A 27,872-nucleotide genomic window follows, 5' to 3' on the forward strand; every position below is an offset into this window, starting at 1 on the left:
ATGTAAAAAATCACTTATAAATCATATTAAAGCAGACACAATCTTGATAAAGCCTACCTTGAAGTCCTTTGGGATTCTTGAGTGGTAAGGATGAGTGAAGAATGTATTCAGACCAATCTGGTTTGAGGATCCATTCAGTTGCACAGTAAACTGTCACAACAATAACACAATGTCAAAAACGTATAGAGTTATTGTGCTCCATTGTGAACTTATATATGCAAAGCATAGGGAGATACATAAATAAATAGATGTTACCTAAATAGACGTTTAAAAGTAAAGATATTTCTAGGTAGGCAGTTTCTAGATTCTGTTTTTGTCTGTGCACTGTTGTATTGTGAATATTTTCAAACCCTGCCTTACAAACCCTTGCCAATTTAATTTTATTAATGAAAATGTTGTCCAGATTCCACAGTATAGGAGGTAAAAGCAATGGCATTTCAGCGGTGTTTCAGTAAACCTACGATGGCCAGTTTTACGCCCAGTAGAGAGATTGTGACACACCTGGCACTCCTCCAGGTTATTTATGACAGCCTTTCCCGTAGCTCGGTAGTCAAACCCAGTTGCGTTCCTAGGACTGGAATACAACTCGGCCTCCAAGTTCACAATTGGCGAGACCTGATGCTGAAAGTGATGCAAATGTCAGGAACAGACAAGTAATGGAGCCTAGTTAATCAATATAACATTTGTATGACTGAACAGTGAAATGGACTGTCATTCTAGGAAGCTACCTGTGAAGCATTCTTTTTGACATTAAATTACATTGCATATTATTAAATTGAGAGAGAAATTTAGCTCAGTGAACTAGCCATTTCTATCGGAGGCCGTTGTGTTGTAGTGATCCCAGTGTTAGGGTTGTGGGCTGCCTTTAGGGCTTAGTTTACCTCCAGGAGGTGAGTCACGTTGACCTGAAACAACAGGCCGAACCCAGCTGTGTGAGTCCTGTTCTGGAAACTCCCCTTCAGGGTCAGCCTGTCCTTGTGGTTAATCCGCACCCTGCCCTCTACCTCTTGCTGTGTCTGTGTGGAGAGACAGCAGTGAGCAGTCATATGTAGATGACAAAACCCCACACTGTGTAGCACAATTCTTACCCAACCAAACAAAATAGACAATAAAAAAGTGGTGTTTGGGAAAGTGTAAAAGGAAATTAACCCCTCAAGTCTAGGAGAGTTTGAGAAAAATGAATGCAAGGAGTTCATATGCTTATACTGCTCTGAATAGTCTGTACCCACCATGAGTGAGTGAATGGTGTGTGTAGCAGGACATGGACTCACATGATTGTTCTGCACATGGACACACAACTCCAGATCGTGGGGGATGGTCTCTGCACTGTATGGGTGAATCAGGGCCGAGCATACCTGCAGCACAGGCACGCACATAGAGCAAGAGATTGGCTTTATATCAAATCAGGAAGGCCTATAGTTTAAGCTCATTTGCTTCTAGGCTTCTGAATTCCATTGTAACCATCAGGTCTGGTTACACATGTAGTCGGTACTCACAGAGGGACTGCCAGGCCGGTAGCCAAGGGTGAGGGTGTGGCGGGTCTCCTCATTGCCATTCAGCACCGCCCTGGACACCAGCACGTACTGCCCCTTTCTCCTGTCCACAGTGAAGGTCTCTTGGAGAAGGAGGCTCTGAGGAAGTTGCCTCAAGGGGTGCCTGCAAAGAAAGGGAGGCTCCAGTAGGACCCAGCAGCACCTTGACCGATCAGCTCTTACAACCATAAGTGGTGGTGGGTGGTGGAAACAAGCTTTTATGTCAAGAGATGGGACAAAGGCTCTGATTTCTAAAGTGGATTTTGTAAACTAGGCTACTCAGATGATGTTAGATCAGCAGTTGTTGGGCTTTTAAGAGACACACTGACCTGAGGCGGAGAGTCCCCTGCTTCCGATACAGATCCCTATCTCGGATCAGCTCCTCCAGGCTGCCTACCACCTCCAGCTCTATCTGGGGGCTCTTGGGCTCAGTCAACACCATCTTCAGCAGCAGCTGCTTCTTCTTCAGCTTCTAACAGAGGGTTAGTGGAAGATGAACTAGGTAAGAGATACTGACAACTTTTCTGAAAAGTCTGCCGTGCAAGAGTGAAAACAAAAACAATGCTTTACATTCGTTATCCAAAAGACAGATTCACTGGGGATATCGATTGATGATGTGCTTTTGCAGGTTTAATTGTTTCAACACTTCAGGTGGACTTATGGAAAGGTCTGTTATGGTGGAGTGATGTGATAGGTTAGCTTGTTTGGTCCTGCTGTTTCTGTTTGTTAGTTCTGGCGGGGGCCCGACCAGGTGCTGTCTGGTGGAGACTCTGTTCTGGGACAGCCTCACCTGCTCCAGGTTGGTCAAGCTGGCTGTGATGTTGAGCTCCTGCCGGGCACAGCTCAGGGCCAGCTGCAGGGCTTTTGTGTGTCCGCTGTCCTGCAGAGAAAGCTTGCCCTGCAGCGACGGGGTCCACAGGGAGCTCACCAAGCCAGACGCCATGACCACTAGCTCCCCCACTTCCCCGGAGCCAGTCACCTGCAACAAAGCAGCAGAACAGTGGGACAGTCCTGAGCATCATTCACTTGCTTACCTAAAGAGCCTATTCAACACAACACAACCTTGTAATGGCTTTTGTTATTTTTAGGACACTTAGGACATTTTATTATGTAAATAGTTAATAATAATAAAGCTTGCTTTCAGATAATGAAACAGCAGTGCACGTGGGTTTCTGGGCCATGCTGGGTACCTTGAAGTACGTGACAGTGGGAGTATAGAGGTGCAGTCGGCCTTCTCTTTCTCTGCCCCTGGCTCTGCAGAAGCCCTCCAGCACCAGACTCCTGATATTGATCCACTTGCGAGCAGTGATCTCCGTGCTGAGCTGATAGGCTCGCCGTTGGGGCTGGCTCAGCTTGTGGGCTGTGTAGAGGTACAGCCAGGGGGTGTCCATGTTGAAGGAGCCTGTTGGAACACATGATCGATATGTCACAGTAAAGGACATGCCTCCCCCACCCCACCCCACAGTGGACCAGAGGAGCATTACCTTCCCATCTCCAGAGATTTGCTTTGGAGGAGTCCTTCCAGTGCAGCCCAGCAACCAGGGGCATCCTGCCATTGTAGTTGACCTTCAGGTGTGTGCTGCTCTCACTGCTCCGCTGCCGCAGGTGGGAATGCTGCAGCTGTGTGCTATAGCTCAGCTGTCGCTCAGGGAACTGCAGGCTGAACTGAGGGGGCAAGCAACAGCATAACCCTTCCAATCTTGTTTCTCCCAAGATCCAACATTCAGTCCATTCAAACCTCTGATCTTCTCTTCCCTCCATATACCAGACACACAGTATACAATTAAGAACACTGACTGAAAAAAGCAGTTCCCCCTTCATGCACAGCATGCAAATTACCTGAGAGAAGAAAATGTGATTTGAATTAAATAAACACAGCACAATTTTACTATTTTTTCCAGAAACACTGCTCACAGAGGAGGTCTATGCATTGTTAAAGAATTTCAGTTTTAACAACTCAGATAGGTAACATTAGATGTGGAGGAACCCAAGGAACATTTTACAAGAGATTATGTGCCTTTTCTTTCAATTTCATGTTGATTCCATTACAAAAACACTGAAAATAGAAATGCATCTGCTAAATGACTTATGTATTAATGCAGGCTAATTACTACTCAAATATAGAGTTGTATTTTATGCATATGGATAAATACTGCCAAGATTTTACCACGTTGCACCACTGCATAAATCTAATCTCACATGCCATAAAGTTTCCAATTTCTACTTATTGCAGACACTACCTCCAGGAGGTAGCTGGTAAGTGCTTCCTGGGAGCGATTCCTGAAGGTCTGGCTCAAGAGGAGACGGCGCTGGTTGTTGATCTCATCCCAGTGTTTCCCGTAGCTCAGGTCCAGAGCAGACTGGATGTGAGCAGGACTCTCTTCATGCCTCAATTGGACCTGCAATATTAGAGGAAATGGAGAACAATGACACATGATCTGATAAAACACCCATTTGCAATCAAGCCCCATGCCTGGTGTATGGGGTAATGTACACAATTCATACTGTTTCCATTACAACTCTTGCTCTTTCCATTTGCCTTTATCCTGACACAACCGGGAGCCCAAATCAATAGTCTCAGTCTTTTCCAAACCTACCTTTTGAAAATAAACTCTTCAAGCTGCAGCAAGAAACTGGAATCTTTGTTTTTTTTTCGATAAATAAGCCATGACCCCCACTGAGCAGGTCCAGATAAACATGGTCCCTGCATTCACTGCCCATAAACTGTGGGCTTTCCCCCTATCCTGCCCTGCGAGTGACAGCATGCAGAGAGCAGCTCCTCCACAAAGCACAGCTCCCAGCTGGACACCACCTCAGATCCCAGACATCTCCCTGTTTACACTGAGAGTCAGGGGAGCATCTGCAAAGAAATGTGTTTCGGATCTACTGCAAAAATACCAATGCACGTTCCCCACAGCACTTCCAGTAAGGAAAAACAAATTGAAAGTCTGGCGAAAAAACAGAAATGAGACAATTTGATGAGAGAAGCCAACTAAAGCTGGTAGCATGACTGTGGGTTCAAGGCAAATTGCACCCCGGGGAGAACCCTAGACATCAACATTCATACAAGGGGCAGTTCTACAAATAGGTTTAGTAATTTGTTAAGTATAATATATTTCATTTTCATGGTGTGCTTTATCCTTGGCAATGCCTGTTGTCTGCACGCACAGTATTGCCTGATAACATATGCAACAAACACCTTCCATGTTAAATTCCACTGTACTGTCATTTGTTTTAAGAGAGTCTCGGTGTGATTGTGAGCTGCGATGTGCGCACATAGCTGGTGACTTTCGTGCAGTGATGTCACAGAGTTACCTTGTGGTTGAACACCGTGATGTCAGAGCAATGCAGCTCATGCTCCCCAGCCAGGAGGTAGGTCTGCTCCGGCCCCAGCTCACTGCGCAGCTTCTGGGCCACACTGCACTCGTGGCGCAGGATTCGGGCATCTCCTGCGAGACAGAGACACAGCAATGACACAGTGACACAGCACTGAGATTCTACCTGACAGTCCCACCAGACAGTGAGTGGTCCTGTTGAAATACTCAATGCTCACTGTACACATCCTATTATCTATCTGGAGACCAGAACTCTACTACATATCCTGCAATTTGAAATACATCACACTAATAGGGAAGAGCACCCCACAGCTTTGCATTAAACAGCATCAAAATCTATGTAATATTACTAATTTGATTACGTTAAAGATACAGAATACATATGATGGGAAGTTGGCCATCAGGGATTAAAGTTTGTATTGAAATAGGAGGTAGAGGTGGTCAAGCAATCTTCTAGTTTTCAGCCCCACATAATCTACAGAAGTGCTCAGAGAGCCAGAAGTATGTGGCATCAGCAGTCTCTCACCCCGCAGGCCATATCTCAGCCTCAGTGCAGAGGTCCACAGGGGGCCCCCATGCTGCAGCAGCCCAAAGACTTGAGCTCCCAGCAGGCCTGGCAGGAGTAGCTCCGACTCCACGGAGTACTGCCTTTGTCCCTCCTCCAGCCGCCGCTCCAGCTGCACTGTAACACACAGGCACACGGGTAAGGATGAGTTTGAACACAGCAACAGGATATAATTCCCCTCCCAGTTTGATTTGTAATATTAATCTTTTTAGTTGTTGTTTGTTTTACCAGAGATGGAAGCGGTGTCTTTCAGTACATTTTTTAGTGTCACAGAAACACTCATCTTCTTCCCCGGCCCTCGAGTGAGATTGGCGGAGAGGACAGCAGGGCGGCTGTCCTTTGTCAGTTTGGCTTCCAAATGGGCCAGGAACCTCTGTTCTGTGTAGGACGTCTGCAGGTCTGTCATGCCCTGAAACATGAGAGTCAGTCACCAGGGAGGACAATACCGTACCAAAGTGCCTTTACCCATAATTTTCTTTAGGGATCAGCAGGAAGCAATAGTGGGGAGGAGCACACCACTGCACCTTGGAGAAAGCTGGCAAGTGAATCGAGTCTGGGTTGGTAAGTCAAAAGGAGATGCTTACCTTAATATAATAAAGATCAGCGTTGTCCACTAGGAGCTCCACTTTCCCACTGCGCTTACTTTTTACTTCATCAATTTCCCCTTTAAATAAAAAAGAAAAAAAAACATGTACAGCGGCCATTCAAAAAAAGTAAAACTAGGCTATTCCATAATTTAAGGGATTATGTCTGACATTCTTTTTTAAAAGGATTATGCCACCGTTATACATGGTAGAATAGCAAGTGAAGGTCAGTTCAGTACTATAATGCCATCTAACAGGTTTCGTCATTGTATATAATGGTGAGGCTCACCGTGGAGAAGCAGGGTCTTCTGGGGATGGCTGAGACTGATAGAGAGCCTCCGGGTGATGGAGTTGAAGCGCACGTCAACTGTCAGGTCCCTGTGGAGCTCGGACTGTGGGGTGCCCATGAACAGGTGCAGGGAGGCTTGGCTGGGGAGCCTGGAGCCCCTCTGAAACACACACACACACACTGGGGCTCAGTTCACAGCAGCCAGCTGCTAGGGCATGACCCATTTTACTTCATTTTTCCTTTTTATTTTTATTAGAGGAACCCTTTAGAGTGTTATAAAACTAGAAATCACATGGGGGCAAAGGTTCCCGCGATGGTAACAGTGTCTTTTGATTTCAGTAAGGATTTACCTAATTAGACCAATTATTTTCTACCCGTGGTGAGTTGGAATAAGAGTTAGAAATCCTGCAGTGGGTATACATTTCCAATTGCCCTGTTGAGATGCTAGAATAGACCGTTTCTCAATTATCCAAAAAGGTGACTGTTGCTCTATGTCAGGAGAATGGCTTATACAGGCTTTTTCTTTTTAATTTAAACCTGATATTAGTATGAGATGATGGGAAAACTGTACAGATATCTCTTCTTCTAAAGTGTTTACTGCATGTCCAAATATGAAAAACCTCAGATAGAAGTCCCTCAGAAGTCGCCAGCTATGGTAAACACAGGGATTACCTGGGGCACGAGGGAGTACCCTGCCTCCAGAAGGTACTGACGCAGACCTTTGTCCAGCTTCACCAACCTGATGGACAGAGACACCGGCCCTGACTTGGGGACAAACACAGGGGCAGACAGACCAGCAGACGGCAATGGATAGGAGATCTGAGAACACAACTGCCACCCAATCAGCCTGGACCCTGCAATAAGAGCAAAGCCTGTATAAGCATGAAGACTTTGATAGTGGTTTTCTATTTGTAAAGTTATTCATCACTTGTAAGCTCTCAAAGTTTATTACTTGAATTTTGTACCAGAGTAAATGCAGTTAAACCTTTACAAGCCTAATTTCAAAGCCCACACTGATTTATAGAGCTCAAGGAGAGACTGGGTACACACTTCTACAGAGAGAGTCAGGGTAGTTTGGTGAGGGGCAGCATACTACACCCTTGTTTGGCCCTTGAAAAGGCGAGTTGTGACGGGAGAGGTACTCACACTCTGGATGGGTACAGGCTGTCCTTTCTATACGAGGTTTAGGCCCAGCAAGCTCCTTTCTGCCCTCCCCATTCAGGCTGTAGATCCTGGAGCTGCCTCACACACCCACAGGGAGACATGGTCATGCACTAAACAACGAGTTTCCTTTCACATTTTGGAAGCCAGGAGAATGGTAGATGTTCTATAGTTCACAAACATAAGTACTGTGTAACCCTATTTATGCATTATCATTTTCAAATGCAACTTATTTACAAACCATTGTGACGTCAGTTGTGGTTTAAAGTATGTTTAGTGTTTACAGTAAAATACAGTAACATTTGTGGTAAGACAGCAACACCAATGAAAGTGTGTTGAATTTCATCTATACATTTACAAAAACCACAATATATAAAAACATGTTTTAAGGTCGAATGATTCTTTGTCGCGCATGAAAGGAAATCTGCACTCTTCCTTTGCCAGGCTGAGTTCTACAATAAACATTTTGGTAGGCTATGCTGTGATGTTTCATCTTCAAAAGACAGATTAGAGAAACCTATATTTTGCAACGACTAAGAATCCAATTATATTATTTCTTTCAAATCTAAAATGTTCAAACCTGAAAACGATGATGTCCATTGTGTCTTCTGGGGTGTTGAGTGAAACCTTCAGGTCCTGCCCTTCCTGCAGCCGTACACCCCCGTCCAGGCTGGTGGAGGTCCGAGCCACCATGACCCATTCCACCCCTGCCCGGCCACAGACCCCCTCCACACCCATCCGTGCTGAGACTGCCACTTGGGCACTAAGAGACAGGGATAGAGGAGCACAGGTTCACTGCACTATGATACCAAATGAGAGCCAGTACCATAATTATATTATAGTAATTGAAACTCTGCCCAAATACAGTTGAATAATTTCAATTAATTCAGTTTAATTTAAATAAAATGATCACTGGTGTATCAAATGCTGTTTGTTCATGACGTGGGACAGCTAACCATCAAAATCCTGTATGTCATAAAAATAAAAGAGTCTGTTGATTGAAAGGACAGACTGAAAAAATTGTGAAACAGACCTGGGTTTAATGTAGCCAGAAAGTAAGAAGTGTGCCCAGTTTTTGAAATCTGCGCTGCCTTTCACCCTGAGACTAATGGAGGCTGACATGTTGAGAGCCAGTCTGATGGGTAACCCAGAGAGAGAGGGAAGAACAAACTCTTCTGTAGCCAGAGCTAGTCGCCTGTTGTATTGCACCTCCTGACCCTAGAGAGAGAGAGAGAGAGAGAGAGAGAGGAGAGGAGAGGAGAGATTGACTAATACAGATGTGGATCCCTGAGAATCAATATTCAAAACATACCATGATGGACTACAATCAGATCATATTTCTAGACTGTGGACCATAAGGAAGTCAATATCCAGTAGAGTGTAATTCAACACAGCCATGATGTTTTAACAAATGCATTACACTAAAGAAGTGTCTTCAGATTCTTACCTTTAACAGTTTGACTGCCATTCCAGCCAGGCTCAGGGAAAACTGCTTCACTTGAGTCGAGATATCATCACAAGTCAAGAAGATCAATTCGTTGCCCAATATCTTAATTCCCAAACTGCAATGCACTTTATTGTCCTGAGGCAGCCTGTCTGTGAACTGAAACACAACCAAAACATAAAAAAACAGAGGACTGTCAACACAGCAAAAGACAAATTAGACACATCCCAAGAAACTAAGAAAAGTGGGTGAAATCCTGTAGCTCACTGTCCAGGAGAGCCATCTGGAATTGACCCCTTCCTGTACTCACCTTGGCCCTGACCTGCCTGACCCTACTGGAGCCACTGCTCTGACAGCCCTGCTTTTTTCCCCTCTTGTTCGGAGGCCTGACAGGGGGTCCCTCATTCTCCGCCTCGCTCCTCCTCTTCTCCCTCAGCGGAGACTCTTCTGAGTCATTTCCGTCTTCCTCTTCACCAGAGTTGTCCGGCTGGGGGCTGAACAGTGTTTTCACAAGAGGTTCCACATTTTCAGCTCGGATGTTAATCTGAGAGGAGGGGAAGAACAAAAACAAATACAGCTCCTGGAATTACACAACCCGCTTGAGGCCAAACACAGCACCTCACGAACACACACACTGATTCTGCTCAAAAGACCTATTAACCTTGGCTAGGAGCTCGCTCACTAAGTCACAATGTCTCTCACACTCTCACCTCCAGCAGATTGACAGCCTGGCCCAGGACATGGACAGTCATGTTAGCCATTGCAGAGCGCGGCACAAAGGAGCTGGGGGAAAACACCATGGCACCTTCCACATTGGCAGCTCCATAGCCTGCGAAACAACAGCCAGACACTAGCACTGAAACACACCAAACACTCCCTCACTGTGCAAGGGACAAAGTCTCTCTTCTCCATCAGTCTACCTGTTGCCATGGTGGCATCCATGTAAGATGAATACTTCCAGGATTCCACCTCGAAATCTTTATCAATGATGTCATCAGGCAGAGACTCCCTTAGGGCCTGTTTCAGAGGGTCCTGTGTTTCCTGGATTTGAGTCAGGTGACTCCAGACAAAGGCACCCACTGTACTGAGACAGAGAGGTAACAGTCACGTAGGAAAAACAGAAAACATGCACAGGTGAAAAAACATATGTTCAAATTATTGACTGAATTTACATCATGGTTAATAAAACAATTGTAAAATAGATTATTTAGTAAATGTGGCCGACTGTGAATGTCTGGAGAAAAAGTACAGTTTAAATGACAGATTTGGGTTTAGTGTCCTGCAACACTTGCAATACTGTGAGAGAGACTGAAGCTCAGCCCTGCGCGACTGTGTGAGAAGGACCTTGGCTGGAGGGCTCGGTCCGCAGGGTGTCCCTCACGCTGTGTAGCAGCTCTGGGCTTGGGCAGAGCATTGCCTGCTGGTAAGCGGCGATCCTGACCTCGGCATCCTCCTGCAGGGTGTGGTACAGCTGCAGCACCCCTGATCTCTGCACATGGAGGAGAGAAGAGCAGAGAGACTGAGCCCTGGGAACACAACACTGGATAGTGGTCAGCTATGACCATCATGACTTAACGACAAGACAATAATATAGATTTGTATGAATTTTCATTGAAATAGAATTATAACCAACAAAAGCTTCTGGTAAGTTTATACACAGTATGCAACTTTTTACACCTGTCTATGGCATTTCAAATCCAATCCAACGTGCAGAGGACTCTAGCTTACAGAAGGACACAGAATGGGAGTCAGAGGGAAGAATGGGACCAGCCAGTTCCTAGTAGAAGATGCACGCATTTACCAGTCAGGCAACAGTGGTAGCAGGGTTAGTGCATGTCACAGTGATACTCACATCAGCGGAGCAGGGAATGCGTCTGAACGCATGGAGGGCCGCCAGCCTCAGCTCCAAGGGACCTGAAGTGTCCTGGGCACAGCGGGTCAGCGTAGCAGAGAGACTGGCTGCCGCCAGACCAGCGTTCCCCACTGCCCTCAACACAATGAGCCTCTGCACAGACAGGATAGACATCTCATTCTCCACACCGCAAGAGGACCAAGCACACAGCCCTTCACATACATTCACAACACTCAAGAATATATAAAACATAAGTGGACAGATGGCTGGGAGGTGGGGGGGGGATAATAATGACTAGTTTTTCTACTTGAAGAGGTCATTCAATTGTGTCTTCAGATTCCCAAACACTATGCAGATAGGACAGGTCTAACAGAAGACTGTTTTCTGCAGTCTCTAAGCTCTGTGCAAGGCTGAATAAACATCAGGATTACCCAGACTTTAATATAATTGTACACCCACCACTACTCCCCAAATAAAACAAAGATTTGCATTGTTATAGACCTGGAATACAGCATCTGGATCTGGACTCGGCCTGCTCGTACCTGCCCTAGCTGTCTAGGATTCCCCACCCTACAGTTGTCTCCCAGCCTCTCCTGCAGGATGGCAATGACAGCCTGGACCTCAGTGACAGAGCCACAGGACAGCTGGGACATGCTGCAGAACAAGTGGACCAGCGAAGACACTCCCATGAGAGCACAAGGCTTAGGCTCTGGGCCCTCTATCAGAGTCTGTGGAGAAGCAAAGAGTCACAAAGAGAGCATTCATCCAAAATGTATTGCAAATTGCGTAATAGCATAAAAGTTTACATTATTTGAATACCATGTTGATGAGTAGGAAATAAAATCATAGATGATGATTGGTTAGTTATACTGATCTCAGTTCTCAGTCCCATTGAGGATCGATGGTGTACTGTACTACACTTACAGTCACAGCTCTGATCATGCGAGGGGAGGGTCGAGGTATGAAGCCAAGGGAGGAGAGGAAGGATGATATGCGCTCCTCCTCCACCTCACTACTCAGGATGATCTGGGTCATGAGAGCAACGCATGCTTCGGAGCCACAGGCCGGCAGGGCATCCACGAGGGGCTGCCTGCAAGAGAGCACAAAAGCCACACTCACAAACTTCCAAATGGATGTGTATGTGTAAATGGATGGATGACACCTGCTTATTTCAAAGAGCATTCTCCCGAGGCCTGTCATTTCGTGGTGACAATTGCCAAGAGATCAGTCCTTGATCAGTCCTCTCCCAACCTGTGATTTCTATCAGCTTATCAAAGTTTGTTTAACCACTGCCACCACTTTTATTCTTGCCTTTAGCAATTTATTACTCAGCTGATTCAAAGTCCAAAAGGAACTAAGACGTCCTGTTTACCCTACTCTAATCAAATCCCTGCTTTCTGAGTGCTATACAGGAGAGAGGGAGCCAGGCACACTCAATCACACACAAGCCCCCTCTGTCCACCTAGACAGCAGGCCTGCACTGGAGCCTTTCAGAGCAGCCACCAGCCTCAGCCCACTACTGCTGTGAACACTGACTGAATTCATTTACTTCAACTTTGATTTGGAAAATAATTACGGACTCTGATCCCTTCTAGTCAGAGTGAATAGATGGTCATGACAATTTAACCAGTTTGCAAAATCGTACTTTTGGGGATTTCCCATCATCTCTGCATTAATATGTATACTTTATAAATACACCACTTAAAAATTACACTGAGAAAGGAGAGGGATGCAGTCACAACGATAGAACACAGTTTACTGCGTAGTTACAGACTAACCAATCATCACGACACTTGTAAGAGGCTTCCTGCCAGAGTTCATTCAGTGTGTCTGGGGTCAGAGCTCTGAGCTGGAACACGAGGCTGATAAATTGCTCTGCCTGCCGAAACAAATGAGAACAATCAAAACAAAGATAAACTCAAGTTATTCAAAATCCTTTAAAGGTTGGTCATAACGAAGCTCATCGAGGAAATCAGGACAAGAAGACACAAGCAGAAGTAAAGGTGTATTACCACAAAATGTCAGGATGCACTTTTTTATACATCTTTAGGTTTGAATTATGTTTCCTGACCTGTGCTGTGGACATGGAATCACTCATGTAACTCAAGAAAGCAGCTTGATGAGGTTTTAAGTGTCTAAGCTATTGAGCATCCAGAACCAGCAAGAATGTCCAAATGGCCTCCTCTAATTTGTAGCATTTCTCTAGAAAGCAAGGAATAGATCACTTTTCTGCTTACCAGTGTTAGGCTTTCAGACTTGCTTAAATTAAAACATCCCTCCAACATAATAAATCCAATGTCGTCATCACAACTGCTCTTTTTGAGTTTTAAGTGTAAAGAATGACTAGTCTTTTCTGACATGGTTGTGACAGAGGTGTTTGTTTAGTGTAAAGAGATGCAAGAACAGCCAAACCTCATGAAAACTTGGCAGCTTCTCAGTGTTAACATCAACACAAACCAGCCTGGGTCTGGCATGATACGAGCTACTTAAGAAAAACCCACAAATGGGTACAGGAGCTAAAACTTTCCACAAGTTTTGAAATAAACATGAAGAGGAACGTAGGGAAAGGTTTCTCTCATCACTCAGAAGAAACAGCAGTTAAAGTCACAGTAGAGCAGCCTCACTTAATGTTAATATGAAGACACTAAGCCCCTTCCCTTCTCTCTTTCTCTCACCTGCTGCACTTCCATCTTGGCAGCACAAAGTCTCCTCACTGTCCCAGCAGCCTCTTCTGGTCTTACAGCTCTGGCTCCGTCCCCCGCTCCAGCCTCCTTCTCAAACTGCAGGCCACTGGAGAACACTAGTTCCGGGGCACCTGGGAGAGAGGAGCGCACTTCTTTTAAGGAACCTCTTCCCTATTTTTAGTGGTAACAAGCTCGTTGTGACCATATTCTAGTGCCTGGTGCCAGTAAATTAGTTTTTCTGTTTAACATACACTACCATTCAAAAGTTTGTGGTCACTTGGAAATGTCCTTGTTTCCATGAAAACATACATCAAATGAGTTTGAATAGGAAATATAGCAAAATGAATAGGAAATATAGTCATTGACAAGGTTAGAAAAATGATTTTTAAATTAAATAATAATTGTGTCCTTCAAACTTTGTTTTCATTGAAGAATCCTCTATTTGCAGCAATTACAGCCTTGCAGAGCTTTGGCATTCTACTTGTCAAATTGTTGAGGTAATCTGAAGAGATTTCACCCCCTGCTTCCTGAAGCACCTCCCACAAGTTGGATTGGCTTGATGGGCACTTCTTACGTACCATACAGTCAAGCTGCTCCCACAACAGCTCAATAGGGTTGAGACCCGGTGACTGTGCTGGCCACTCCATTATAGACAGAGTACCAGCTGACTGCTTCATCCCTAAATAGTTCTTGCATAGTTTGGAGCTGTGCTTTGGGTCATTGTCCTGTTGTAGGAGGAAATTGGCTCCAATCAAGCGCCGTCCACAGGGTACGGCATGGTGTTGCAAAATGGAGTGATAGCCTTCCTTCTTCAAGATCCCTTTTACCCTGTACAAATCTCCCACTTTACCACCACCAAAGCACCCCCAGACCATCACATTGCCTCCACCATGATTGACAGATGGTGTTAAGCACTCCTCCAGCATCTGTGTCTCACAAATGTTCTTCTTTGTGATCGGAACACCTCAAACTTAGATTCGTCTCTCCATAACACTTTTTTCCAGTCTTTCTCTGTCCAGTTTCTGTGTTCTTTTGCCCATCTTAATATTTCCTTTTTATTGGCCAGTCTGAGATATGGCCTTTTCTTTTCAACTCTGCCTAGAAGGCCAGCATCCCGGAGTCATCTCTTCACTGTTGACGTTGAGACTGGCGTTTTGCGGGTACTATTTATTGAAGCTGTCAGTTGAGGGCCTGTGAGGTGTCTGTTTCTCAAACTAGACACTCTAATGCATTTGTCCTCTTGCTCAATTGTGTACCGGGGCCTCCCACTCCTCTTTCTATTCTGGTTAGAGCCAGTTTGCGCTGTTCTGTGAAAGGAGTAGTACACAGCGTTGTACGCTTCAGTTTCTTGGCAATTTCTGGCATGGAATAGCCTTCATTTCTCAGAACAAGAATAGACTGACAAGTTTCAGAAGAAAGTTATTTGTTTCTGTTTATTGCTTCTTTAATCAGCACAACAGTTTTCAGCTGTGCTAACATAATTGCAAAAGGGTTTTCTGATGATCAATTAGCCTTTTAAAATGAGATACTTGGATTAGCAAACACAACGTGTCATTGGAACACAGGACTGATGGTTGCTGATAATGGGCCTCTGTACGCCTATGTAGATATTCCGTTACAAATCAGCCGTTTCCAGCTACAATAGTAATTTACAACATTAACGATGTCTACACTGTGTTCCTGTATTCTGTACACTGTATCAATTTGATGTTATTTTAATGGACAAACAATTTGCTTTTTTTTCGAAAACAAGGACATTTCGAAGTGACCCCAAACTTTTTAACAGTAGTGTATCTGGTGTCTGGTATCTTTTACTCACCAGGGCTGATGGACACTGCGTTCAGTGTGCGCAGCAGTCTGAGAATAGAGTGAGACTCTGCCTGCACTGTGCCTGAAGGACTGGACAGGGGCACTAGGTGGATGGTCTCAGTGCAGTTGACCTCCTCCATGGCTCTGTCTCTGTAGCGCTGGACACACTGCACCGTGGAGTCCACAAGCTGCTCCTGGAACAGCCATAACTTGGTTCTCAATGCCAACTGGGATTACAGGTAACTGTGCTGATATCTCATAAAATGGTAGTAGTTTGTAATATACAGAGAGGAGAGACATAGCAAAGTACAGGTAGACACAGAGTAACAGAGGAGTGTAGGGTAACAGGGTGTACAGAATATCAGTACTATAGAGAATAATAGGGCTGCTCACAGGAGCAATGCAATATTGGATAACAGTTAAGTGTAAAGTCATGGAATAAAACTGTTAAAAGAAAGACTCATAATGAGGTTTTGACACTTAAATTTGGCCTACAGTTGAGACACACAAACTTGTAGTAATGTTTAGACCCCCAGTGCCAAGTACTCACAGTGCTCTGGGGCAGAGGGACAGACCGCAGCCAGGTATCAGTGAGCCAGTGCTGGGAGCACTGTCTGAGGTCCCGGGTCTTCACTAACACAGGACCCCTGGAGTCATAGTTGGTCAAGCATGTGCCGAAAACATCCGTCTGCAAGAGCAATTCTTACACGTCAGCCATGGGGTGTGCTGCAGAAGAGTATGTAACCTCATATACATTTAAGAAACATTGTGCCTTTCTGTAGTGGGTAGAGCAGTGTGACTTATTTGTAAATATTTATTATACAACCTACAGCATCGTCAGTGCTTGAGAATGGGATCACACTGGACTGCGCAAAGAAAATGTGTGTGAGTGCCCTGCATGTCTCTCACCTCCATCACAGCTTCCTGGGCCTCCCCTGTGTGGGAGCTCTGGAGCATGCTCAGTATTGCCCTCTTGATATTCAGTGCCCACATGGCCTCGCCCTCCTGGGGGCAGATCTCAGGAATCTTCCCACTCTGGAAAACAAACTGCAGGGGGCTCCTCTCCAGGGCCACTCTGGAAACACCAACAACAGATGGACATTCCAACATCGCCAGGCAAGAGGGGAAAGTCATTTTTTTGGTATTTTTCAAGCTGACATCTGCTGTTTGTAGCTATATTATGTCACTGAACCCCAGTGGACAGGACTCCTGATGGGACACTCAAGTTTCAGTGGGAGCAAAGCACCTGGTTGTGACTCCCTGGGGAAAGCCATTGAGAGTTGGAGTCTGGGTGACTTGTTGTAGCTACTGTATAATGTCAATAGAGCTAGTAAAGGAAGAGCATAAAATAAAACTAAGTTCACTAAGCACAGCACTGAGTATGGTCTTAGGACTTACCTAAGTTCCTTCAGGTTTGGGGGTGAGCTTTCCTTCTGCCCAGATATCCTTTTAATCTGCACATTCCGCAGCTGCACAAAATCCCCAAAACAAAAACAAATACATGTGTGGACTCAAGGGTAATTAATCTTGCTTTTTTCCAAACCAATGGAAAATTACCTTAGAGGTTTCTATTTTATACGGTGGACTTTAAAACAGATTAGACAGTGTGGTTTGTGAAAGAAGTAAGTTTACATAAACAGTTTACATACATGGGTATATTGTCTTACATTAATTAAAACAATTCCGCCAGTGTGGATAAGTTTGCATTGTTATAATTTAATGGTTTCTGACAAAATTGATCACTGGCTAAGGGTTTCAATACAAAGTCAAGACAAGACCAACAGACCTTCATTGTCATCAGGCACTTTTGAAGAATATCAATGTCGAGGACACAGTCCAGAGACAGTCCACTGCTGCCAGATGCTGAGCTTTGGAAAGTGGTGGTTGTCACTGTGCTGTACCTGTAGGTAAACCTCTCGACTTTGTGGTTCTTCAGATCACTGGCACCTACAGAACAGATTTTGATGACTTGAGTGATTTTGATGGCCTCCCTGTTTACTAAGGCTGTAAGGTTAAAGGTCAAAAGGGATTATTTGATAACACACACCCTGCAGCCCTGGAATATGGCCAGTTCTTGCTCCTTGAATTGAGATATCTAACCCCTTTTTTATGAGATTGGATGACTGACTACACCCAGTCCTGTATTTGAGATGTGGTCAGACTAAGAAAACTGCCATTCCTATAATCACCCTATATCAGAAGCTCTTTAAAATATAGACACGTATCAGCAAACAGAAATGACTATGCTTCATGAGTTGGGTGTGTAAAATGGCATTAAACCTTTACTTAACCCCCACAGAGGTTCTGTTTGGGACTGCTGCCTAAAACTCTCCAAACTCTCGATGTGGCATCACAACAAATAATTCCTGTGTGGATTTCAATTTCTCACCAGAACAAGAAGAATAGCAAGGCCGGTCCTCCAGTTTGGGACTGCACTGGCCTGTAAGAAAAATGGTTGTAATAACGCTGCCCAGAGGCTGTGACAGAATCTGTACATTTCTAACACATACAAAAGTACTCTACGTGCATTAAAGTATTGAAATGCTACAAAACGTTCACAAATATGATCGATCCATTCCCACACTATCAACATTTGCTCTATTTTACAAGTCTTGCTATGTAAAATTAAATGTACTGCAATTTGTTTGGCATCATTGCTGTCATTTAGAGTTGAAACATTTGTAACTCTGAACAAAAATGTCTGAATATTAAAACAATTGAAAACGTAATGTGCTGTGTCCTTACATAGACATGAGCCAATATTTTAAACTAGAATAAAGTGGTATTCAAATTTATTCCAAATAAATGACAGAGCAAACCTTTCCATTTCATTCCACATTACAGATCACTCAGTTCTGTATTTAAATTAAAAAGTGATTTCAGACTTGATAAATGGGCCTCTTATGACCTTAAAAACCTCAAAACCTCATCAAGTACTCTCGAACAGTCTTTGAAGAAAAAGTACTTACTTTTATAAATGCCAGCAACAGAAAACAAGAGAAGAAATCCACTCAGAGACATTGCTATATTAATATTGCAGAAACAGCCCCTGGGTTCAGCGCTCCTCTATGGAAGCTGTTGGGGAAGCAGCCTTCTCTGGCAGAGCTGCTGTGAATAGCACTGCTTGTCCCCCACACAGACCTGCATGGTTCTGCCTGCAAGAGCCAGAGCAGCCAATCAGAAAGGCCCCCCTGACAGGCAGCTAATACACCCAGTTCAGAAGGAAAGAAACTCCAGCTGATCACTTCATCAAAGAGCAAAGAGATGCAACTATAACCGCTGCACTGCATTGCTGAAACAGACCCCCTAGATATATGAAAGAACAGTCCTATGCAAAGACTTCTGTGTTCATTTTAAGCCCCTTTCTCGTTAATGGATTTTGAGACCTCTGTTTTTTAAGATTCCCCATATTAGTGATGGAGCTTTGTGTTACTGATCATCTCTTAGCCTATGTGATATATGTTAATCCTAAAACTTCTGTGATGCTAATAGACCAGTATTGTCAGGCCACCAGTACTCCCCGTGTTTTTGTACTAGCTCTGTGCAACCCACACCGACCCTAATACATAAAGCACCACAAGTATAGTCTTCTGTAACTAGGCACCCTTTACACCTAGGCTCAAATAGCCCCTAAAATTACAATTATATTCTGACAGTAATGTGACAGATATTCATGAAAATAAGCAGGGTTTAGTCTTTAACATTTCTGCCCTTTCTGTCACTGGTTAGAGAGTAGCATTCTGTGCTGTCAAACCTGCCCATGTCTGCCATCCTGTGGTTTTCACTGGAATTGAATGTTTCACAAAATGCTAAATTCTTTTAACTCGTCAAATACAGGCCAGAGTAATCCAGGTGCCTATTTACAGTTCTGTCCAGCCCCTCCTTCCTGGATCCTGAACCAATCTTCTTACCCACTCCTTGCTCTTGAATTAGAGATCGCCACCGCAGCTACCATTAATCACCAGTCTTTGGTGATTAAATGTAGAACCTGTTTCCTGTCACTATAGTAAACAATAAATCATCCAAACATTACACCAGCATTTTTATTTACAGTTATTGTTCATTCATTAAATTCGCTGAGGTATTCAACTGACATAGATGACCGACATTCAAAAATATAATTCCAGTTTATAAGTTAAAATAAAAAAGAACAAAGTGCAGTAAATTATTGAAGGAAATCAAATACAGTCTTTGATACAGCAACTATAGCAAATCAGGTGCAGGATTGTAATACACTGCTGAACTTTTTTCCATCGTTCAGTTTAGGCACAGAGCCTCCTTCTCATAAAAAATACATTTGTAAAAATTACATTACAGGACATTTTAACCAGAGTAATGATAATTACTGGGCTATGTCTTTAAGGGGTTCCCTGGCCAGGCAGATCCGTTGAGAGTGTGAAGCAAGTCGTGAATGGGGAGATGTATGTAGGCCAAGACCCTTTCCAATTATACACCAGTCTGAGAGAAATCTTGTTGGCTTGGATCCTTGTTGTCCTCTCTAGATCTGACTTACAACTTGATCTGATGCAGTTAAGGTGTAAAGTACACTGACTTCCCATCACTCTAGATGAATTCAAGAGTAACATCCCTCAGAAATGCAGGGGGAGGCAAGGGAACCGAAGGCTAGTTTTTCTCTACTTGATAACTGAGCACAAAGGAGTAAGAACAGTCATTAGGATTCTTTTTGATCATGACGTTCAGGTCCGTGCAGCCTTGAGTACTGCAGGATCCAGTCCAATACCCATTAGTGTCTAGACTCAGCTTGTGATCTCTGGCCCCTACTAACACTGCTGCCACATGGGGGATCTTCATCTTGAAGTGCACGGTGCGGTTGGCAGGGAGAACTCCAGCAAGGGGCTCCACCAGCTCATAGTCCTCTTCCCAGGTTGCGTAGGCCAGAGGGAACACAGGCCACATCACCTTGGTATTGGTGCAGGAGATCAGATAATTACAGATGAAACTATAGTGCTTGCTTGGATCAGCCTGAGTTTTACTGTATATATTGAGCACGTACAATCCCGCCCTTGGTAGCTGAACCCTAATCTCCAGCCAGTTTCCCTCTCTGGACAAAAACACATGTCGTCTCTTTTCATCCTCGTTCATGGAGAAAGTGGCCGTAGCCAGACAGGCCATGAATTGGACGTTGCGGTCCACTAAGAAGCGAAAGGAGCACTTGCCGTCCTCGGTGTGGATCAGAGGTTGGCGCTGGGATGGCTGGCGAAGGCCTTTGCTTTCGGTCAACCAGCTGGGGCCCACTGGGTTGGTAATGTCAGCTGGCAACCTCATCTCCGTGTTGATGGCCTTGCAGTGGACCTGGTACTCGCACACAAAGCCATACGAGTTTCTGGCTTCAGAATCTTTTCCATAGATCTTTAAGCAATGCTTGCCAGGGGCCTGCGGGTATACGTCCAGCTTCATACCATTTGGTTTGAGCATGATGAGCCCATATTGTGTATTTCCATTCAGGTCATGTATAAACAGCCTGGGGGTAGAACTCTCCACTTCCACTGTCACCTTCCCATTTCCTCCTGCCAAGAGAATTATGGGTAGGAGTTACAGAAAAAGCAGGCTTCTGTTGCAAGGATTACCAACTTGACCAACTTTTTTGTGTCAATATCTCTAAAGAGAACAGGTGAATGCAGTGTGTCTCAGTCCTTCATTTCTAAATCTGTCTGTCACACAAAACGTCACTAGAACAGTCAATCTATTTTTAAGTCCTTTAACCATTTAATTGTCACGTAAAAAAAAGGGGCTGTAAATGGATACCAATATGGCAGTTCCAGGTAATTTGATATGTAAGCAGAAGACTGGTAGGATCCAGGCTATGTTCACTCAAAGTAAATAGCTTACCTGCTTGGATGACAGGTGAATCTGGGGTTATGGAAAGAAGGCCAAGATCATAAAATGTGTTACACTTGTACAGAGCATTTTCAAACTGCCTCAAAGAAACCCGAGGATTCAGTAACTGCCACGTCCCTTCCTTGGGAAAATGATTCCCAATAAAGAGTGCAGGATGAGTCAAGAAGTAAAACTCCTTATACCTGGGAACACAAAGGGCAAAGCATGAGGAGACAACACAGCACATTTCATACAAATGAAGTGCACACCATGTGGATCTGAAAATTGTACCAATCCATTTCCACTTTAAGTAATATCAAGTTAAATTTAAGTATAAGGTGAGGTTACCAGAATGAATGTTGAACTGGTCACCTATAAACAACAGTACATTTGTATACATGTACGTACTTAAATGTGAAGTGGTCATCATTGACGTCCCCAGCTCCCCATGTGCTGTCCAGAAGGTGCCACCGGCCCTGCAGTTTAACAGCATTCCAAGCATGGTTTGAATCTCCTTTGAAGCTCATCCCCTGAAAGTAGTTAATGCCCTTGGCATACCCAGATATCACCACACACTCCACTCCTGCGAGACTGAACAACACAACATTTGGGTCAGTGTGCTTCTATATCAGTGTGGTACATCCATAAATGGTACTTCAGAAACAAGAAAAGTAATTTAGCTTTAGCAGAAATACCCAATTCATACAGTAAACAAGGCATGCAGAATATTAAGTCTTTAAGAACACACATAATAGGAAATTCACTAAAGAAAGAGTTAGAAAACAGGGCAGCACGGATAAGCTAAACCCCTCCTGTCATGCAGGTTCTAGGGAGTTCACTGAAGTATGGTTCTTTTATTAGAGGCCAAAGTTGCAGCTACCTGCACATCTTTTGAAAAAGTGCAGAATATCCAGCACACACCCCCTTCCCTGTCCTGAGGATGTCTTCAGGGTCAGTAGACCGGAGATTGGCGTTGTGCAGTCCTTTCACATCATATTCTGTCAAGATATGAGCAAGCAAGGCCAGTAAGTGTTCAGTTGGATTGCACTCTGTCATTTTCAGGATGTTGGTAAGGATTTATGAATTTGTACAGCTGAAGATGTAAGGGTACTGACTGGATTATCACTGCCACTGTTGTTGTCCTATATCTGTCATCTACCTTGAATTTACAAGCATTGTTCATGCCTGAGAGAGTGCCTAAGTCTCCCACCTTCAATCTGCTTTAAGCTCAGCTCATACACATACTGTAGAGACTAATACCATTGCTGTCCCTCAATAACAAACATAAGCTCAATGTATAGCAGGGATGTCCACAATGCTCTGTATACTTTACTGTTGCCTCCAGAGCCTTTCAGATGCACTACATCCCCCAGGGCTGTAAATATCTTCCTGTGCTATTCTCTCTCACCCTGAATGAGCAGCTCTGGAGACTTTAGGCAACACCCCACTGAAGGTACACTAGGATTTATTTATAGCCTAACAGTCTGTGGCTCAAATCCAATGAGCAGAGGGTTGACACTTGGGAGTGGGACCTATGTGAGGTGAGCCAAGGAGGCAGCTGCAGGGGAGATGGTGGCAAGGGAATGGAAAGTGCTGAAAAGAGAAGGCAATGTTTTTGTATCCCAGCATCCTGCAACAGTTTTCAGACTCACCGATGTGGTGTGTGACCCACATCCAGACAGCCCTGAGCTTCTCAATGTCACTGCATGCTTGCTTGAGCAGCTCCTGAACCAAGAGCTCCACGCTGCTCCTGACTTTCATCTATCAAACAGAGCAAATTACACTGAGCCTTCTGCCAAAGGACACCTGGAATCACAAGAGCCAGAAACCAAAGGCCAGAAAGGAAACCAGGAATTGTGACTTAATCCTTTTCATGTTAGTTAGATTAAACAGCTAGAGGTTTTGGTCCAAAATATAGGAGACGGACAAGAACTTTCTAAGTTTACATTGATTCCTGAAGGAAAAATAAATAAAACAGTATATATATAACAATATAAATAAATAAAGGGAGAAAGAACTGCAGTCCAACAACCCTTCTGGACTGCAGTAATTTCCTTCTTCCGACCTGAAGACTTACCGTGGAAGCATAGGCATCAAGCTGTTTAAACTTATTCAGATCTATCCGGAGGGACTTGAGGTTGGACCTGTCCCATGGGTACACTAAAATGAGAAGGAAAGAAACATGCCTGTGATAGTTATCCTGCTAAATGCCTCCAAAATGAACCAGCACACATGCTTGAATGTTCACAATTTAATAACTTATTTTTTATAATCCGTTTCTGTGCACTGGTTGTACTCCTGAAAGACTCACCATAATGTTCCTTTGCTTTGCTGCTCTGGGTTGTGTTACGGTCATCAACGAACCCTGAGATGAATAAAAGATCAAAGCAACACTGAGCAAACTCCATGAGGGTTACAGTCATTAGGTGTGCATTAGAAAGTGACTGAACAAAATATTGAAAAACAAAGCTATAACATTTCTGAGCAACGTACCCCGGTTTTCATAGCTAGCTTCCTGTTTCTCTGTTTTTTCCCCTGCTGTGTAAAGAAAAAAAAAATCTTTCATCAATACTACATACAGAGTGGATGCAACTGGACAACAGAACAGGAGCAGCCTATATAAATGTCTGCAGAATGCCTGTTTGTGGTCCTATCTAATTTCCCTCCGTCAGACTAACCTTTGCCCAAGTCAGACTTCTTTGGCAGCTTTGGTGTTATTGTTTTGGGATGCACTTCCACTTCCGCTGTACCGAACACAAGGAAAGAGTGGGCATGAAGGAAAGGTTGACAACATAATAAAAACATATCAAAACAAATAATGTATTAACTTATATTTAATGATCTGTTTCTGTGTCCCAAAATGCTCGTCTCAGTCAGAGAATACTTGTGAAAAAATATCAGTTTTACTGATTCTTACAACTGGCCATTTATTATTGACTTGTATCTCCAGTACATCATTTGTGTTTGTACTGCACTGGATGTATTCTTGAAAGACTCAACATAATATTCCTTTGCTTTGCTGCTCTGGGTTTTGTTCCTGTCATCAACGGACCCTTAGACTAAATAAATAAATAGTAGCACATGGAAAAAATCAAACCAACACTGAGCCAACTCCATAATGGCTACAGTCATTAGATGTGCATTACAGTGTCTGAACAAAATATTGAAAAAAAAGCTTTAACATTTCTGACCAATTTCAATAAAGTAGAAAAACTTTTTCATAGATAGTTGCCCTTTGCTCTGTTTTTTTCCCTGCTGTGTAAAGACAGAAGAAGTCAATCTTTCACCAATACTACATACAGTGTGGATATAACTGAACAACAGAACAGGAGCAGCATATAGAAATGTCTACAGCTGCAGACTGGGAGTGCATGTTTGTGTTGAAGGTCCTATCTATTTTCTCATCAGTAAACTAACCTTTGCCCAAGTCAGACTTCTTTGACAGCTTTGGTGTTCCTGTTTTGGGACGCACCTTCGCTTCCGCTGTACCTAACACAAGGAAAGAGTGGGCATGAGAGAAGGGTTGAGGACATATATTATTTGTTTTGCAATATATTTTCTTATTTACTTATTTTTCATGACCAGTTTCTGTGTCCCGAGCTGCCAGTGCTGTCTCTCACCTTGAGTGACACGGTCAATAGTGGTTGTGGTATTTCTTAGTCTGTCTTCATCAAAGCCTAGAACAACATCATATTTCAACAGTCATAACTTGTGTTTAATTCACTCAACAAACCATTTATTATTATTGTTATTATTATTATAAAATGTATTTCCAGATGCCCTTATCCAGGGCAACTAACAATATATCACTAATTTGTCCATACAATTATACAGTTAGGTTTTTACCAAAGCGATCTAGGTACCTTGCTCTCATGGACTGAGACTGTCTTATTGTGTCTCAAACTCCTTGGTAATGTAGTTCCAGATTTAATTTAGTCACTGTTTTACTTCGCTGTGAAACTCAAATCAATGTGCTCTCCTGAGTTTACCTCTCTAAATTGTCACAGAAATTGTACAGTTTTTCCCTGTTTTTCCAGTGCTTAGGCTAAGTACTTATTTCGCGTTTCTGTGGTTCTTCATCATGGGTAACCAGTAACTCCCCCCAATATCACTATGCTTTAACCATGTTACACATAGCTGAACTTCTATAAGCACTGGCCTTCTACACTTAAGCAGATCAACAAGCTTGTTCCTTACCTCCATTATTGTGGCCATGGACAGCATCCTGCCGACCCTCCTCTATGCGCTCTGTGACAGACATTAACAGTGTTTTGAGCATGGTGGTCGTGAAAGAGCACTTGTATTCTCCTGATCATAGCCTCAGTTCCAAACCCGAGCTCTATGCGGCCTCGGGCTCAGATTGCATAACCCAGTGGGAGCACTTTGGCCTGGCCATTAATTATCAGAAAATTAATTTTATCTGCCTATGTGAATGGCTGGAGAGAGATTATACTCCAGCCTCCCAGCTCAGGTTCACTTGTGTCGTAAAACCAGTGCTGGGGGAAGGCCGGAGATGTCCCCTGCTCAGGTTACACCATCTGGCTACAACCTCCAGCGGCCAAACTTTCCTGCAGGTCAGGGGAAGATAGAGATTTCCAGCTGTGAAATATGATGGCCTATCCCACCTCACCCTGAAGCAGGTAGTTACAATAGACTGGTATTGTTAATATCATTATTGGTCCCAACTTTAGATGTCCACGCGGTCAAAACCAAGTCATAGATCAGGAATGTCAGAAATGTGTGTTTTATTTCCTCATCTTCAACCAAGAAGTCAAGGCCCTGACACGCTCTTCTCATGCTTACCCAGACTGTCCTCCTGTTTTCCATCGTCCTTTTTCTTGGCACAGCAGCCTATCAAATTAGAGAAGGTGTGAGATTACCGATGCTAGAAAAGTGTGCATATCTATAATTCTATGAAATCTCAGATATTCAGACTGTCGCAACCCCAGAACTAGTGTTTTTTTTTATTTAACTTAAAGACATATGTCGGTATTTGGGCATTTTAGCCGGATTGCTTACTCGCCCCCCAGAGTCATACATACAAAACCTTTCTAATTCTGCGCGTCCAGCTTCCTGGAAGCAAGATTAAAGTCCCGTTGAGTAAGTTACTATGCAACATCCTTAATCATAAACCTGCTCAGGCTAACTGTGAGTTAACCGGATATGTGCGGAAAAGCTTGAGCTTCTGCCCAGTGGAAGCACTTGACGCACCGCCCTAAAGTGGCAACACCCTCCCTTAGAGATCAAGGAGCAATTTGAATTAGATCAGTTTTTCAAAAGGGAATGAGCACTGAGAGATTGCCAAGATAATTTGCCTCATTCAGATGTTTTCCTATTTGAGCACTGCAGATCCAGTCGGCAAGGTATAATTTAGCTAATAATAAAATCAGTTCAAAATATCAGTAAAGCTGCTGCAAGGTTATATGCAATTTAATGAATAGGTAATCCTGTCAGTATTGTATTACAGACTACATTATTATGCACGTACAGGTGCTATGACATTAATGACAATCTCATAGGTCAATATGATGGGATAATTTCCTGTTAATTTTGCTAAAAAGGCGAAGAAACCATTTATATCACACAGATTCATTAGTACAACACAATACTAAAGTATTATATATTTTTAAAAGAACATTGGCAAAATATGACAAAACAATAGAGAGCTAATGATTCTGATGCAGCAAACTCTCAGTCGGTATTACTATAACATTTAGCTGTACAAACTTTTGTGTTAAGTCAGTATGTAGAAGTTTTAATAAATATGGGCCTTTTTACTGTTCTTCATAAATAAGCTTACACTGCAGTTGTGTTTTTCAGTTCCCTTGGATAGAGAGGTCAGGCTTAGAAACATGAATAATCATAAAACAAAAACAAGGATCTATCTTGTTATCTATCTATCTGCTTTTCAACTAACCTTTACATACCTAGCTAATGTAGATTTCCTGAATTAATGCATATTGTAAATGTTCAGGAAAGTTAACCATGATCATATAATGGACAATGGTGCAAAACAGACCCATTTCAGGAAACAGCTTGATCATTTCTGGCAATTAGGCGACAAATGACATGAGTTAAGATCAGGCCAAAGTGATGAAATGTAATACCTGTTTGTTACTTTACTTACAGACATAGCACAGGTAGAATGGAAGACATGGAAAACACACAAGTGCTAGCAATATTCTCTGTGTAGTAGACAGGCGTTCATGGAAAGCCATTTCCTCTCAGTTAGAGACCTGATAAGACAAAAGAAAGAATCAATGCCCTAGATCGGACATCACCTACGGACAAGGCAGGTTAGTAAGTTTGCACATGCAAGAACAAATGACAGCTTCCTAGTAATGGAGTGCATGTGGGATCCTTAAAAATGTTATATTGACAAAACTGGTGTTTACACTGAAATGAGATTGAAATCTCCTCCAAGCAATTACGCTAGACTACATAGTTCACCACCTCCAAGTACATTATCCATGTGTTTAAGAAGGATCCAAGAAAATTCCTCAATTCTATGTTGCTCTCACATATTGGCTTGTCCCTCTATCTAGCCTGTGTATAATGAATAATGGTGTATGACTGACCTGTGCAAGGTGGCTGGTCACTCGGCTGTGTTCTTCACCACAACACCTGCTTCTACACTCTGTCTTTTATCTTAACAGAAATCCACCCGCCCACTGGATCTATTTGCACAGGCTTTCCAGTTACTGGAGTTCCCGTCAAAGTCATAAACTTTACTTCTTTACTGACATACTTGATAAGAATTAAACCAAGGAGGCCTGCCC

General features: G+C 43.5%; 2 protein-coding genes across 2 annotated transcripts in view; both read right to left on the minus strand.

Moving 5' to 3' along the window:
* LOC136753856 (uncharacterized) overlaps nucleotides 1–18,341 on the minus strand; it is a 35,872-nt gene extending 17,531 nt beyond the window's left edge. The window contains exons 1-36 of the mRNA XM_066710240.1: nucleotides 18,225–18,341; nucleotides 17,645–17,695; nucleotides 17,042–17,202; nucleotides 16,654–16,724; nucleotides 16,165–16,330; nucleotides 15,806–15,943; nucleotides 15,266–15,449; nucleotides 13,438–13,577; nucleotides 12,541–12,641; nucleotides 11,687–11,852; nucleotides 11,305–11,490; nucleotides 10,763–10,915; nucleotides 10,255–10,399; nucleotides 9,831–9,989; nucleotides 9,621–9,739; nucleotides 9,221–9,454; nucleotides 8,914–9,069; nucleotides 8,500–8,684; nucleotides 8,047–8,229; nucleotides 7,452–7,543; nucleotides 6,978–7,159; nucleotides 6,306–6,465; nucleotides 6,017–6,096; nucleotides 5,661–5,841; nucleotides 5,394–5,549; nucleotides 4,848–4,981; nucleotides 3,773–3,931; nucleotides 3,017–3,197; nucleotides 2,723–2,934; nucleotides 2,323–2,511; nucleotides 1,862–2,004; nucleotides 1,497–1,656; nucleotides 1,272–1,355; nucleotides 882–1,016; nucleotides 502–621; nucleotides 58–150 (exon numbers count right to left, since the gene is read on the minus strand). Of these exons, the coding sequence (XP_066566337.1) occupies nucleotides 58–150; nucleotides 502–621; nucleotides 882–1,016; nucleotides 1,272–1,355; nucleotides 1,497–1,656; nucleotides 1,862–2,004; nucleotides 2,323–2,511; nucleotides 2,723–2,934; nucleotides 3,017–3,197; nucleotides 3,773–3,931; nucleotides 4,848–4,981; nucleotides 5,394–5,549; nucleotides 5,661–5,841; nucleotides 6,017–6,096; nucleotides 6,306–6,465; nucleotides 6,978–7,159; nucleotides 7,452–7,543; nucleotides 8,047–8,229; nucleotides 8,500–8,684; nucleotides 8,914–9,069; nucleotides 9,221–9,454; nucleotides 9,621–9,739; nucleotides 9,831–9,989; nucleotides 10,255–10,399; nucleotides 10,763–10,915; nucleotides 11,305–11,490; nucleotides 11,687–11,852; nucleotides 12,541–12,641; nucleotides 13,438–13,577; nucleotides 15,266–15,449; nucleotides 15,806–15,943; nucleotides 16,165–16,330; nucleotides 16,654–16,724; nucleotides 17,042–17,202; nucleotides 17,645–17,695; nucleotides 18,225–18,276 (5,211 nt within the window). The 5' untranslated portion in view covers nucleotides 18,277–18,341. The remainder of the gene's footprint in view (nucleotides 1–57; nucleotides 151–501; nucleotides 622–881; nucleotides 1,017–1,271; nucleotides 1,356–1,496; nucleotides 1,657–1,861; nucleotides 2,005–2,322; nucleotides 2,512–2,722; nucleotides 2,935–3,016; nucleotides 3,198–3,772; nucleotides 3,932–4,847; nucleotides 4,982–5,393; nucleotides 5,550–5,660; nucleotides 5,842–6,016; nucleotides 6,097–6,305; nucleotides 6,466–6,977; nucleotides 7,160–7,451; nucleotides 7,544–8,046; nucleotides 8,230–8,499; nucleotides 8,685–8,913; nucleotides 9,070–9,220; nucleotides 9,455–9,620; nucleotides 9,740–9,830; nucleotides 9,990–10,254; nucleotides 10,400–10,762; nucleotides 10,916–11,304; nucleotides 11,491–11,686; nucleotides 11,853–12,540; nucleotides 12,642–13,437; nucleotides 13,578–15,265; nucleotides 15,450–15,805; nucleotides 15,944–16,164; nucleotides 16,331–16,653; nucleotides 16,725–17,041; nucleotides 17,203–17,644; nucleotides 17,696–18,224) is intronic.
* A 939-nt stretch (nucleotides 18,342–19,280) lies between these two features.
* Nucleotides 19,281–27,872, minus strand: LOC136753203 (kyphoscoliosis peptidase). The gene is made up of 15 exons (XM_066709105.1): nucleotides 27,672–27,872; nucleotides 27,221–27,329; nucleotides 25,897–25,944; nucleotides 25,291–25,341; nucleotides 24,714–24,770; nucleotides 24,511–24,582; nucleotides 23,772–23,837; nucleotides 23,587–23,631; nucleotides 23,405–23,458; nucleotides 23,171–23,253; nucleotides 22,746–22,854; nucleotides 21,974–22,091; nucleotides 21,502–21,684; nucleotides 21,106–21,296; nucleotides 19,281–20,783 (listed from the first exon to the last, which is right to left on the minus strand). Exons 2-15 carry the CDS (start codon nucleotides 27,309–27,311, stop codon nucleotides 19,879–19,881), a joined length of 2,073 nt encoding a protein of 690 aa, XP_066565202.1. The 5' UTR covers nucleotides 27,312–27,329; nucleotides 27,672–27,872; the 3' UTR covers nucleotides 19,281–19,878.

Source organism: Amia ocellicauda, chromosome 7 (assembly GCF_036373705.1).
Source record: "Amia ocellicauda isolate fAmiCal2 chromosome 7, fAmiCal2.hap1, whole genome shotgun sequence".
Lineage (NCBI taxonomy): Eukaryota > Metazoa > Chordata > Actinopteri > Amiiformes > Amiidae > Amia > Amia ocellicauda.

Excerpts from the sequence above, each read along its gene's own strand:
- LOC136753203 (XM_066709105.1), bottom strand. The coding sequence starts at position 27,311 with ATGGCTTTCCATGAACGCCTGTCTACTACACAGAGAATATTGCTAGCA. Across the intron at positions 24,771-25,290 it reads CCATGGCCACAATAATGGAG|GCTTTGATGAAGACAGACTA; the intron begins GTAAGGAACAAG and ends ATGTTGTTCTAG. Across the intron at positions 21,297-21,501 it reads GATGACCACTTCACATTTAA|GTATAAGGAGTTTTACTTCT; the intron begins GTACGTACATGT and ends TTGTGTTCCCAG.